The 14,283-nt window shown below is 42.7% G+C and overlaps 2 protein-coding genes across 2 annotated transcripts in view; one reads left to right on the top strand and one right to left on the bottom strand.

Annotated features, from left to right (window-relative positions):
• Positions 1 to 2,349, top strand: part of LOC125488503 (protein Wnt-11-like) — a 24,633-nt gene extending 22,284 nt beyond the window's left edge. The window contains exons 6-7 of the mRNA XM_048625827.1: positions 285 to 541; positions 943 to 2,349. Coding sequence (XP_048481784.1) covers positions 285 to 541; positions 943 to 1,120 — 435 coding nt within the window. The 3' untranslated portion in view covers positions 1,121 to 2,349. The remainder of the gene's footprint in view (positions 1 to 284; positions 542 to 942) is intronic.
• On the bottom strand, positions 2,344 to 14,283 carry LOC125489570 (UDP-glucose:glycoprotein glucosyltransferase-like). Its single transcript, XM_048625707.1, has 17 exons — positions 14,233 to 14,283; positions 13,995 to 14,140; positions 13,685 to 13,779; positions 13,361 to 13,521; positions 12,920 to 13,059; positions 12,273 to 12,482; positions 11,722 to 11,946; positions 10,810 to 10,983; positions 10,143 to 10,317; positions 8,857 to 9,039; positions 8,249 to 8,352; positions 7,683 to 7,849; positions 4,703 to 4,824; positions 4,366 to 4,446; positions 3,692 to 4,217; positions 3,356 to 3,389; positions 2,344 to 3,266 (listed from the first exon to the last, which is right to left on the bottom strand). Exons 1-15 carry the CDS (start codon positions 14,281 to 14,283, stop codon positions 3,909 to 3,911), a joined length of 2,343 nt encoding a protein of 780 aa, XP_048481664.1. The 3' UTR covers positions 2,344 to 3,266; positions 3,356 to 3,389; positions 3,692 to 3,908.

Genomic DNA, 14,283 nt, shown 5'->3' with positions numbered 1-14,283 from the left:
GGATGGAAGGTATGTGGCAAGGATGATGCAGCTTTTATGCTGTATGTCACAGTATTTAATCAGGACAAGGAGATATATTTTGTAACATTTGTACTTGGATCCTCGTCTGCGCTTATCGGGCGATCATATTGTTGTATAGCTGGTAGGTACTGTCCGGATGAGAGTGACCACCAGTAGTCTAAAGTCTAAAGTAGACTAAAAGTCTTTATCCAGCACACCAGCACTATACAAAAATTTTGTATAAACGTTACAATAAATACTACAAAAACATCTATCCTTTGCAGGCGGTATCATCAGGCATGCGCACCAAATGCACCTGCCACGGCGTGTCCGGCTCGTGTTCCGTGCGCACGTGCTGGCGCTCCCTGCCCCCCCTCGCCAAAGTGGGGGCGGCTCTCGCGGCGGAGGCGGCCCGCGCCGGCCCACTGCGGCCCAGAAGACACACGGGACGACACGTGAAGCCGCGGCTGAGATATGTTACTCCTAGTCCGGATTACTGTGAGAGGGATCCGGCGGCTGGGTCGCTTGGCACGCATGGCAGGTAAGAATAAGATTATAAATAGGGAAGTATTTGTTTCCATACAGACACTTGCTCCCGGAAATATGGCTACATATTAACGTCCCTTACTACATACGAGAGTACCTAATTAACTGAGAATCTCTGCCTGCCATAGCTCGGCTTACTGCAAGGAAGTAACACAATTAGCATGAGTGCTTATGAAATATAACTCGATCATAAGGCGACAAGGTTGTCTACATTTAGGGTCGAATGGTGTAGTGGTTAGTGACCCTGACTACTATGCCGTAGATATATCATCTGTCCGATACCCATATTACAGGCTCTGTCTAGTTTGGGGTTGGATAGCCGTGTGTGCGATGTCCCCACATATTTATTCATTTATATCAACAAATCACAAATAACCAAGCAACTCACCCCCACAGACAGTGCAACGCGTCGCTGGGCGGCGCGGCGGGCGGCTGCGGGCGGCTGTGCTGCGGGCGCGGGCGGCGCGCCGTGCGGTCCACTCGGCTCGAGCGATGCCACTGCAAGGCGCACTGGTGTTGCCGTGTCGACTGTCAGTTGTGTAGGTTGACTACTGAGGAGCACTATTGTAACTGAACATACAGACAACTTGAAAAAATGCTAAATTGACATCATTCACAGACGTAAAACAAAAACACAAAAATATAAGCTACCATTGCAGTTCTCGTTTTCTGCTGCACGTATCAATAATCCATATTACATAGAATGTTGGAATAACATACCTTGTTCTAAATTATGATTTAGACAGATTTTGGCCGTATTAAAGTTCACCAGTTTTCCATATTGCGCTTCACGCGGCTCGAGCGGTGCCACTGCAAGGCGCACTGGTGTTGCCGCGTCGACTGCCAACTTTGCAGGCTGACCACTGAGGAGCACTACTGTAACTGAACCAGGGAGTGAAAATAGGATTTATTCATTTTGGAACACAGATAGAAAAATATGAAAAATGCTAAATCGATTAAAAAAACAAAAGACAAAAGCTACGTTACCATTAAATTTCTTGTTTACTGAATTATTGAAAGATAAAAGACAGAAGCAGAGAAAAACAAAAGATAGATACTTTTTGAGTTCACAACTATAATACTTACTGCATATAATATTAAAAGATACTACTCACTGATCAGTCACCATCCAGAAGAAAATTCAAACTCACAATAAATAAGTTATTCTTTCAATACAATAGATTTTGCAGTATACCTAGTCATTTATCTCTTAGCTTTAAGATATATGGTGTAAAAATCGTCTCTCATTTAAGATTAAAATTACCTACATTAAAATAAAATGGAAGTGTTTTAAAAAGTAGATCTTCGTCCATTTTTAACAGATTTTAAAACGAAAAGCTTATTTATTTTAATTTAAAACCACGATATTTATAAATTTCAGTATTATTTAGGTCCTAAATTTTAGGATAACATTTTGTTGCAGTACTTAGGTTACCAAAGAATATTTTGTTTTTGTTCCCAAAATATTAAGACTGATTTCTGTTGATATAATTTTGTGTTTGAATTAAATCTGGTTAGGATTAGAATTATATTTCGACAATAAATGTTTGTAGTGGTAGATTGTAAGCTATAAATATTGCTTTTAGAATGGAATACTTGAACTTGTAGGGTTTTCGTATAATCCGTAGATTTAGTAATAACATCGCTTGTTGTATATATTTTAATATATTTCGACAGCTCATTCTTTATGACTGACTTAACTCCATGTTTGTAGTAGCTTGACGTAGATATATTGTGTCAGAATCTTGCCCTAACTATAACTATGAAAAAACAACTTTTTGTAAATAAAAATCGTACTTAGAATTGTGTTTTTTATTCGTGCTTCCCCAAAGTTCCTTCTTAACTTATATGATACATATTAAATACAGGTGCTGTATGACTTTCAAAAAAAAATATTCAACAACCAATTCAACAAATGAGGACCTGTAACTTCGTGACATGAGATCTTCAATGTAGAAAATTTTATATAATTTTCTTTGAATTAATTAATTCTGGTAAATTATTGAATTTTAATGAAAAAAAGGTATTCAATTAAAGTATGGCAAATCGAGATAAATACTTACAAAAAAATTGAATGACTAAGTTTTAGCGATCTCAAAGAGGTAGAAAAAATTAAATGATTGTGTCATGAACATGAACCGATTACTGTCTAACAACGTAGATACAAATCATACCGTACGTTCTTGCAATTAATAGAACCTTCAGAAAATTAACTAAACAACAAACTAAAGTTTGCTTATGCACTAAAATCACATCGCTTTTACTTAAACATTATCAGTCACAAAAATGCTGATAAGGAAGGGGGAAATTATAAAAATAAAGTTTGGTCCTTTGCTAATTTCGAAACTATACAATCGTCATAGAGAAAATTTGCTCAATCAATTATAGATTACATAATTGAGCCGCGGATCTAATGGCTAACATCTGAAATCACTGGAAATTATAAAAATGCAAACTCTGGGGGGTCACTTTAGCTTACGAAAATCGAAGTTTCGGAGCGCTGCTGCGCTAACCACGCGCTTATGTTGTTCTAACATTAAGCGTATCGATTGCACGACAGCTTTCGATAAATTTTTTTGTAAGCTACAATAACCCTCCTGTACTCTGTACACACTTGCAACACTCATACATACGTATTATAAACACAATATCACCTTGGTTTAAATTAATTTACATAACTTTAGTTCATCATAACTCAGTGTGGGTGTCGTGGGAGGGACCTGGAACAACAGATTCGAATGATGGACTTCGTTCTCACCAGGAGAAAAATATTATGATATAATTTTTGTATGAAAGAAGGGCTACTTACTTGTATCATGTTCCTCGTGATGTATCTCAGATTCCTGCAACAAAATATCAAAATAAAAATTGTGTTTGAGTTATAATCTTGCCCCCGGCCCCGTACTGTTGCTTGTCCACGTCCATGATATACGGTTCAAACTATGTACTTCTAACCTTTAACTCGACCAATCGCGCAAGGCATCAGGTGGAATGTGCCAATGTGTGGTGAATGTGTGACGATAGCTATACGGTTACACATGCGCTATACATGGCAGCCATTTAAGACAGAGAGATCCACTCGGGGACAGAGAGAGGTCCACTCGGGGACAGAGAGAGGTCCACTCGGCGACAGAGAGGTACAGACCTGGTCCACGTCGCCCGCGTGGAACAGGCCGCGGCGGACGCGCGCCATCAGCGCCTTGATCTCCTCGTCGTACTGCGTCCACTCGGGGACAGAGAGAGGTCCACTCGGGGACAGAGAGAGGTCCACTCGGGGACAGAGAGAGGTCCACTCGGGGACAGAGAGGTACAGACCTGGTCCACGTCGCCCGCGTGGAACAGGCCGCGGCGGACGCGCGCCATCAGCGCCTTGATCTCCTCGTCGTACTGCGTCCACTCGGGGACAGAGAGAGGTCCACTCGGGGACAGAGAGAGGTCCACTCGGGGACAGAGAGAGGTCCACTCGGGGACAGAGAGGTACAGACCTGGTCCACGTCGCCCGCGTGGAACAGGCCGCGGCGGACGCGCGCCATCAGCGCCTTGATCTCCTCGTCGTACTGCGTCCACTCGGGGACAGAGAGAGGTCCACTCGGGGACAGAGAGGTACAGACCTGGTCCACGTCGCCCGCGTGGAACAGGCCGCGGCGGACGCGCGCCATCAGCGCCTTGATCTCCTCGTCGTACTGCGTCCACTCGGGGACAGAGAGAGGTCCACTCGGAGACAGAGAGAGGTCCACTCGGGGACAGAGAGGTACAGACCTGGTCCACGTCGCCCGCGTGGAACAGGCCGCGGCGGACGCGCGCCATCAGCGCCTTGATCTCCTCGTCGTACTGCGTCCACTCGGGGACGATGCGCATGGCGGCTGATAGCTTGGCCTCCTTTGTCTGCGGGTTGTTGCACTGAAAACAAGAATAATCATGAACACATTTTGTCGACACAACCAGAAGCAGTATATGACTACAGAAGTTTTCAAAATGACATGTAAATGTGTGCGTGCTATGGAGAAAGCTATGCTTGAGGTTTCTCTGATGGATCGTATCAGAAATGAGGTTATCCGTCAGAGGATATGCTAGATTTGACTAGTTTTCTACAAAGAAGGTGTGCGTAAATACGCACTAACTAATCTGTGGGTTCCTATTAATCCGCGGTACTTACCAAGTCGATGGTCTTGGCGTAAGTCTTGGACTTCTCGTCGCACCAGGTCTCGCACCAGAGCCACTCCTGCGGGAGGGACTTGATGGCCACCTGGTGGATCATGTTGTTCGGCAGGTCTTGATCTGGGGGAACAATGTTGCAGGTTACAATAATGTCTAGTATACGTAAATGTCACATGATAGGCAATTCGGATGGACGACAGGTAGTAAGCGCGAGCTTCGCATCGCCTTTGATTTGCACTATGGTTTCTCGGGATAAAACGTAGCTAATAGCAAGCAGTGATAATATAGCTTCATAATTGTAAAATATTTTGAAATCGGTTTTAATCGTTTTTAAGAATATATAGTTTCAGGTGTTCAAATCATTTCTGTTTATAAGAGCAAGATTGGGACCAATATAGCCTTCGTTTTCTTCTAACCTAACGAATTTAGACCAATAATGTTTACAACACTCGTCCACATACCCAGATTAGACAGACTGTTAGGATCCTGGCTGACCGCCTGGTACTGCACAAATAAAGTAAATGTGCAAGTGCGGCGTCAATAATAGTGACGTTGCGACTTTTCATCTGCTGCAACACCATATCATCCTTCACCAACTTGCACCCTAATATTCATCCCTCCACATACCCAAGTTAGACAGACTGTTGGGGTCCTGGCTGAGCGCCTGGTACTGGCCGCGCAGGCGGTCGCCCGCCGCCACGCGCCGGAACCTCCTCAGGTCCACCACGTACAGGGCCGAGATGTGGTAGCTGCGACCTTGCTGGTTTCTTCTAACCTTATTGATTTATTGCCGTTGCCGCAGAGCAGTAATTCTTACAACACTTGAACACATACCCAAGTTACACCGAGTTTCTGGCTTAGCGCCTGGTAAAGTTCCAGCTAATACAGTGAAGCTTCAAGTAAAGGTGCTAATTGGCAATATGAGGTTGCAAAATACGCTGCTACAAAGAACTGAAGAATTTCATAGAAACAATGCTGACGTAGCGACGCTTCATCCGCTGCAACACCAAGTCGCCCTGTACCTAATTGCACCCTAATATTCTCTCTTCCACATACCTAAGTTAGACACATGTTGTCTTTTACCAACTTGCACTCTAACTCTACATACCCAGGTTAGACAGACTGTTGGGGTCCTGGCTGAGCGCCTGGTACTGGCCGCGCAGGCGGCCGCCCGCCGCCACGCGCCGGAACCTCCTCAGGTCCACCACGTAGAGCGCCGAGATGTGGTAGCTGCTGCCTTGCAGGTTTCTTCTAACCTAGTTGATTTATTGTCGTTGCCACATACCAGTAACTCTACACAACACTCGAGCACATACCCAAGTTACATAGTGTAAAGAGAGAGAGTGTTGAGTTCCTGGCTTAGCGCGTGGTACAGTCCCCAGTGAATCTTCAAGTACTAAAGGTGCTAATTGGCAAAATGAGGTTGCAAAAGACGCTGCTACAAAGAACTGAATATTTCATAGAAACAATGCTGCAACCAGTGGCGGCTGGTGCCTCAGATACCCGGTGGTGCACTTTATGGGTTTAGTAAATTTTGGAAGAAAAATAGATTATTACAATTAGAAGTAAAAACAATATAAGTATATTTTACCTTATTTATATTACAATACAATTCTGCGTTCCCTTTTTGACGCGAAATTGCTTCTACGCCGAAACGAAAACAACACACGGAAAGCAAAATAAAGCATTTAGTCTCTCACATTCACATAACCATTTCTTCACTTTATTGTACATTTCACTTTTGAAAAGTCTGGTATATACCCAAGTTTTATTTTTTGTTTTGCACTCCTGTTTTAAGATGAGAAAAGGCCGAGGCGGCCCAGCAGATTTAATGTCCAGTCTATTTTGAAATATCCTAATATTGCTTTTTATGAAGTCAATATTGTATTTTGCACTCATTTTCACTGACACACACACATACACAACACACTCACGAAATCTTTACTACTTTCTTAGTTAATAAGTAATTAAACAAATTAATTACGTATTCGCGCGCGAAAGGTGAAACTGCGACAATGAGATCACAGACTAAATAGAGATACTAATGAATGAGATGACAAGTGTATCGTTCGTAGGTCACGCCACCGGTCAAGGCCACCGGCGAGTCCCGTGGCGTCATTCGTATTATTTCGGCAATTTCCGGTCGCGTGCGTGCGGCGCACGAATTTATCCTAGAACTGCATACAGTTTGTACTGAGCATCTTCCGTCTCACGCGCCGGGCGATTTCCATCCTGTTTCATACTACATGTAGGAGCTCGCTCCGTGCGACAATCCGAGCGCACGAGGCCGTTTTTGTTCAAGCAAAAATAAGATCTAATTCTTTCGCAATAGAAATCAAAATAGGCCAGCTCGATTTAATTTAAGTCGTAACGATAATCAGATTGATGTAATTTCTGTTTAGGGTAGGTATTATGGTTGTTATATTGGTATTTTTTGTGAAGTTTTTTTTTAGATGTAGGTACCTAGTATGGTATAGGAAGAAGGAAGGTACATATTTAGAAGGTTTTTAAATGGTAGTGCGTTGCACGGGCGCACTTTAGGTACAACCGCCACTGGCTGCAACACCATAGTACCCTATACCAACTAGCAACCTAATACTACATCCACTTACCCAAGTTAGACAGAGTGTTGAGTTCCTGGCTTAGCGCCTGGTACAGTCCCAGTGAAGCTACAAGTAAAGGTGCCAATTAGCAAAGGTTGCAAAAGACGCTGCTACAAAGAAATACAGAAGTTACACCATAAACGACATATATCGCCCTTTACCAATTAGCACCCTTAAATTACATCAACATACCCAGGTTAGACAGACTGTTAGGGTTCTGGCTGAGCCCCTAGCACTCACCAGTTGCTGACGTGTCATCGAGCGAATGTATTTAATGGAAATAGTAGTAACTTAAATATTTCTGAGGTTGCTTCATCTGCTGCAACACCATGTCATTCGCTGCCAACTTGCACCCTAACACTCCAGTCCACATACCCAGGTTAGACAGACTGTTGGGGTCCTGGCTGAGCGCCTGGTACTGGCCGCGCAGGCGGTCGCCCGCCGCCACGCGCCGGAACCTCCTCAGGTCCACCACGTACAGGGCCGAGATGTGGTAGCTGCGACCCTGGAGGTGGTTGCGCCAGTAGCCTTGCTTCCAGAACCTGCGAGAGAGGTAAATATATAGGATGGAAATGGTTGATACCATCCTACCTACCGTAGACCAGTGTACCGATCACCCGACTGCCGAAGGAGGAGGGTAATGTTTTTTCTGACTCTAGTCGATAGGTAATTCGATAGGCGGTTCGCCACAATTTGTATGATATCTTGATCAGCGCCCCTGTCGGTAACTATTGGTTTATTAGAAACTAATAAAACGCATACAAACTCCTATCTAATTACATATCGAATATTCGTGATTCGCAGACAGAGAATCAATGGTTACATAGGATACATTTGGGTGAGCCCGATGCAGGAACTATAACCCGTAGTATAGTTTCTACAACAGTAGCAAAAAGATTATAAATAAGAATTATATATGACTGTTGAAGACATGGACTAACCTGAATCCTTCCATTTCCTTCCGACTGTCGCAGAAAGGCGTGTACCCGTAGGGAGCTCCTCCCAGGTCCAGGTCCACTAGCTCTTTCAGGTCCGCTCGGACAATCTGAAATATTATGATCCGATTAACATCAGCATAGGATAACCTACTGAACATGATCAATATGATCATACATCCTTCCTATGTGTTTGTGTATTTTTAAACTGTGCCACGTTTGTCTACAAATAAAGTAACTAAGTGTAATTAATTTAAAAAAAACTAGTTCTTAGTTTTTCGGCTGTCAAAATACCAAGAATTGCACTGCATAAGCGCTACCTACCTACCCAAATAATTCTATCAGAATAGTCAAGTTACTACACTCTCTCACCTGATCAGCGTCAACAAATGTAATCTTCTTCACGTGCAGCGGGAACAGTACATCCAGGAACAGTATCTTGTAGCCCCAGATGGTGCTCTGGCGGTCCTCCTGTCTTATTTCGCTCTCATCTTCGCTTTCATGCATTTTTTTTATTGAATTCCTATCTGATATTAAAACTCTTGCATGACATCAGCGCACTCTACCTACACTCAAATCCTCCAAACAATAGTTAAGTTACTACACTCTCTCACCTGATCAGCGTCCACAAATATAATCTTCTTCACATGCAGCGGGAACAGTACATCGAGGAACAGTATCTTGTACCCCCAGATGGTGCGCTGGCGGTCCTTCTGCCGCTGCAGCCAGCGCGGCCACTGGTACTGTACCAGTTCGTATGAGAAGCCGTACTCTTTAGCCATGTATGGGAGACTTTCCTGTGGAGAGGGTGGTGTTTTGAAAGTTTAGTTTGATGGCAGAGGGAGGAGATGTTTGGTGGTTATTGTTTGTAATAAGCGCACTATAGAAAATTAGGTCATAGATGCATGATAGTGAGGTATATTAATGGACAACATTTCATTTTCTTTACCCTATATTTTTATTAGCTATTCGGAAAGTTTATAAAAAATTAGGGGACCCATATTTTTTTATTTTGTATAAACATTAATTTTTGCATGTTATTTTTAACTTTAAAGTTAATGATTTTAAAACCGGAAGTGACGTCACATATTAGGCTCAATTTTTATTTTTGCCTTTTGCCTTAGTCTCGAAAAAAAACATAAATGACACTGACAAGTGAAATTTAAACTTTGTTTACATTCCAACCAACAAATGGGTCATTTTCAAATGACATTGATATTTCTGATGATACACAGTACTTACTTATCATGTAAAAAAATAAGCAGAAGCATTTTTTCAGCTGTGTAGGCGGTGGCATGCTCTGGGGCATATTATGTAGAGGTCATCTCTTAAAACGTACTAACCATTTTGTATGATAATTTAAAAAAATAGTCAGAAAGTGTCAGAACAGAATTAATGAAAATGACCCAAATAAACAACAACGTCACGATAAAACGTCAACGTCAATCAAAAATGAAAGTGACAGTTACTTTGTTTTTAAATCTATAGGCTTTGATCATCAAAATGCATCGCACCTGATGTATCGGCACTTTTTTACTATTTTATGATTTTCTCGAAAATGATACATCCAAAAAATACAAAAACAATTTTTTTGTGGCCTTTAGAGCTAAATCTCGAAATGGTTTTCAATTTATAGCAGCTTTAGTTTTTTGAAATGTTGTCCTTTACTACAATGGGATCGCTACCTTTTGGGTAAACCGGTGCTATAATGATACCGAGAACCTTTTAAATGTGTCTCCTACCTCATCTGGGAATCGAACCCTAGACTATCAACTGCCTCAGTGGAGTTCTACAAAGGGAAGTACATACGAGTATTACTTTCTATATGGAATTCCATTGTAATTAAATACCACGCGCCACGCTCATACTATTATGACCAAAGCTTAATAGTCCGACTAACCTTCAAACTGGGGCTCAAATAGTTCTTCAAGAACCAGAACTTGACGGGCGACTTGGTGTGCTTGAGCACGGACACCATCATGATGCGCAGGAAGCGCTCGTAGAGATGACCTGACGCTACGGAGAACACGTTGATAGTGTCTTCGGAGTCCGTCTCTTCAGCGCCGCTGAATGAACTGTGTGGGGTTGGATGTTTATTCATATAATTATTCATGTAAATAAATGTATGGCGAAAAATATATGCTTTTAGGGCCTCACAGATACTTCGAGCGGATGTCCGCTGCGGAGGTGATTTTTCCCTCCGCTCAACGCAGTGGACGCATATTTCGCTCATTGCACAATTTACAATAGTAACAATGTCAATCAGATCTACCTTTCAACCTGTAAGGGTGCATAGAAGACTCTTCGAGTTACATATCAACTGTATTTTATATAAATCCAAGTAGTCAGCGACTGGATAATCCTTTATCTAACCATTTGTCTATCACTACGGTGACAAACCCAAGATTTGTCAAATCTAGTATTATCCACCGAGGAGACAATCCAAAAGCAAAAGCCGTAAATAGAGATACAAACTTTTGAACGATAACATATAAATACTTTTTGAAGCAGCATGTAACTTTACAAACGAACTTTACAGCTCTACAACCAAAACACTAGACTCCCACCTGGCAATCGAGTTCCAGATCCCGCCGCTGTTCTTCTCATCCCCATCAGCCAGCAGGTCCAGGTGTTGCTTGTCTTGCTTCTTGGACACTCGCAGCTTGATCACGTGGCTGCGGAACGAGTGCATCAGGACCTGGATGTCGGCGCTGCCCGCGGGCGTGTCGGTGTTCTCGTGTCTGGGGGATTGAGGCGGGTTTTTAATTATTTTTTTTTTGATAGGATAGATATTGTTGAAAGTCGAAATGGTTTTGAACATATAAGAATGCAGATAATAATTTACTCAATCTACAGTCGATACAAAATAATATTAAACACAAACAAACATGAGTAGCCCTATTATTCAATGTATAAAATTAGTGTTAGTCACGTCGCCAAAAAAATATACTCAAATATAATTATAGACCCAAACTTACAAAATAAACCTAAGTATAAATAATTATTTACAAACATAAGATAATATAATACCTACCATCATTAATAAAATAACATAAAAAATTATGGACATAAATTATTTATGAATTATTATAAGGTAGTACTAGCTAAATATGTTATCAGTCTATAACAGTAATAACTAATACGTGTCTAAGAAATTCACGCGAAAAGACTCACACTCTAACTGTACTGCTCGCCATATCTTCAGCCTCTAAGATTCTATAATGCCAAAAAATATAAATAAACTTATAGGATATTTTTAAAGCAAACATTCCCTAACAGTTTACAAGAGGGGATAAGCCTCCTCCAATAGTGGAGTGTTACTGTCATAATATCCACGCTTGACAGGCAGTTTGGAGCACAATGACGTAAATAAAAATATCTGTCTCCAAAAAATATCTACATAGGCCGGGGGTAAAACCCGTGATGCAGTTTGTTACGCTGCTTAGATGTTCAACCAAAATCACTCTCAAGCAACTCACCCAACAATCTCATAGATCTCTTCACTCCGGCCGGGCCGCAGCCTCAGTATCCACGCTCCGGGGTTGGCCTTCAGCTGGAAGTAGCCCAGGTTGGCCATCACGATGGTGTCCATGAGGTCGGGCGTCTCTCGGGTTCCTAGCACTAGTTGGAGGCCGCGGGGAGGGGTGCCTAGGGTGGTGTCCCATGCGTGGCCTTCGAGGAGCAGGTATTCTAGCTCGAATTCGCTGTGGGATAAGGTCGGGTTTTGATTGACAGAGTATGTTGTGTTGTTGTTTGTATGAGAGATAAATAAAATACTGTTTGACTAATTGTGTGTATGTTGTTGTTTACCACGCGTGGCCTTCAAATAAGGAGGATGTACTTTAGCTCATACGCTCTGGGAGATAAGGTTGATTTTTAATTGATAGGATACAATAACAGTTCGTTAACAGAATATTATGCCGAGTTTTTTAACGATGATTAAGGCGATTAAAAAACTGACTAGCGCCGCCAATTTAGCTTGCGTTTTTTTTACAATGATTATGTTTATATTAATAAAAACCAAACTCACCTATGCACAACAGTATCCACATCAGCCAGCCTGATATTATCCAGATCGTACACACTCTTCACACATTCCACGAGCCAGTTGGGCGGAGTCCTGAGCTCCATGGATAGAAGCGGCGCGTGCGGCAGCCGGGCGAACCGGGCCAATGCGCCGCCGGTTTGTGACCCGGACGGGGTGAACTGGAGCTCCGGTTCAAGGACGTAGCGGTAGAAACTGCGGATGTGGGGGGTGGGTTAATATGTGGGTGTGATTATTATGAACGAAGGATATTGAAGAACCAAGATTTTCTCTCTGGTATCCTGGTGACTGTTAACTAATTGGATGCTCTAGTTTCTGTAGCCTTTCTCTAGCGGTTTTTAGTTTATATGGCAAACGAGAGGCGGCATATCAAACTTATTATGCGATAAGACCGCCTTTTTGTACCCTAGTTAAGTGTCTATGTAAAATTGTTAATTATTTCTTGGTGTACAAATAAAGAGTACTCTATCTATCTATCTATCTATCTATTATGCCTACCGGGCTAAATCCACGTAGGCTTAACAAAGGACTCTCCAATTTCAAATGGTTACAAATTCCCCAACTACAACGGCTACAAGGCAATAAGCAACAATTAGCATTTTGCCAACTTATTAGGCGGCATCTATACATACCTCTTAAGCGGCATATCGGAGTTCTTGTCCTGCGGGTTGAGGAACAGCTTGACGCGGCAGTTGACCACCTTGCGCAGCACCAGCAGCAGCGGGGCGAGGCGCTGCGCCGCCGCTGAGGCAGGGTCTAGCACTGCTACCATCTGCGGAGGGGGGGATTGGTGTTGTTGAGTAAGTTGGAGTGACGGGACTAGGTGGTTAATGGCTGGAGCCTCTCATGCAGTTTTTTTCATGACTGCCAAATGCATCTGTCTGAAATCGATGCATCAAGCAAGGCAATTTACGCAATGACCCTGATATCACAAGGAATATGCCTTAATTTTATACCCAATTTTTTACAACACGATTGAAATCTTAGCGCGGCAACGCTGATTAAATCACGCGCTATCATTGGGCACATTGTGTCAGCTGCAATAAGACGCCGCACTGTGATTGGTCACTCACCTCAATAGCGGCTTCATCAGGATACAGCGGGGGCAAGTCCACCAATGAGTGTTCTGTGCGCAGGCCGGCTGGCAGCGGCGTGCGTGAGTGCGCCCCGCGTCCCGCTACTACTGATATCACCTTCAGACGGGCGTCTGGGGTTAAGTCGATGAAGTCGTCTTCTGTGGGTCAGATGAAGTAAGATAAATATAGTAATTTCTGTGATGTGTATGAATAATACCATGGAACATAATATTTAAAAGTTTTTATAACTTAGTTCACAACACCCTGTATTAGTATTAAAATTAAAGTATCAATTACAAATTAAATAAGTTGAATAAGTACCTTCATCATCATCATCATCTGTGACTTCGTTGGTTTTCGATTTCTTCTTATCGAAGACTTCGCTTAGTTTGTCTCCGTACGTCTGACTAGTGAACCTGAAAATTATGTGATATTTGTAAATGAAGTTGATATCGACAATACCATAAATAATTACACATCGCAGCCGTAAACTAGAGAACTGTCGGAGGGCGTTTATAAACGTATAGCGACCGAGCAACATACCACCGAATGGCGTCGTTCACACCTCCAACGCAACCTAAAATGCCCTCAAAATAGAACAATGGAAAACTTTCTTGAATTAAAGTCTAACCTTTCAAGCAGCGCAAAGTCGTCCAGCACAAACTTGTCGGTCTCCGCTAGTGGTCCGATCATCCTCGCGTTGTGCACCACGGCGCGGGCCGACGCCCTCAGGTGCAGGCTGCGGGAACACAGTACTCTGGCCGCTTTGAGCACCCACTCGTATAGTACAACCCGCAGCAAGAGTATAGGGTAGAAGTATACTCGGTGAAAGCCCGCTCATAAGAAAATAGAGCATAATAATGTGATACCGCTGATTGTCTGTCGTTGTCCGAGCGCGCTCGAATCTCGTTTTTACACAT

Source organism: Plutella xylostella, chromosome 15 (genome assembly GCF_932276165.1).
Source record: "Plutella xylostella chromosome 15, ilPluXylo3.1, whole genome shotgun sequence".
Classification (NCBI taxonomy): Eukaryota; Metazoa; Arthropoda; class Insecta; order Lepidoptera; family Plutellidae; genus Plutella; species Plutella xylostella.
Note: the sequence above shows the minus strand (reverse complement) of the source record. Positions and strands in the feature narration are given on the sequence as shown.

Excerpts from the sequence above, each read along its gene's own strand:
- LOC125489570 (XM_048625707.1), bottom strand. The coding sequence starts at position 14,283 with ATGTGTAAAAACGAGATTCGAGCGCGCTCGGACAACGACAGACAATCA. Across the intron at positions 8,353-8,856 it reads TATTTGTGGACGCTGATCAG|ATTGTCCGAGCGGACCTGAA; the intron begins GTGAGAGAGTGT and ends ATAATATTTCAG. Across the intron at positions 4,825-7,682 it reads CAACAGTCTGTCTAACCTGG|ATCAAGACCTGCCGAACAAC; the intron begins GTATGTGGACTG and ends TTGTTCCCCCAG.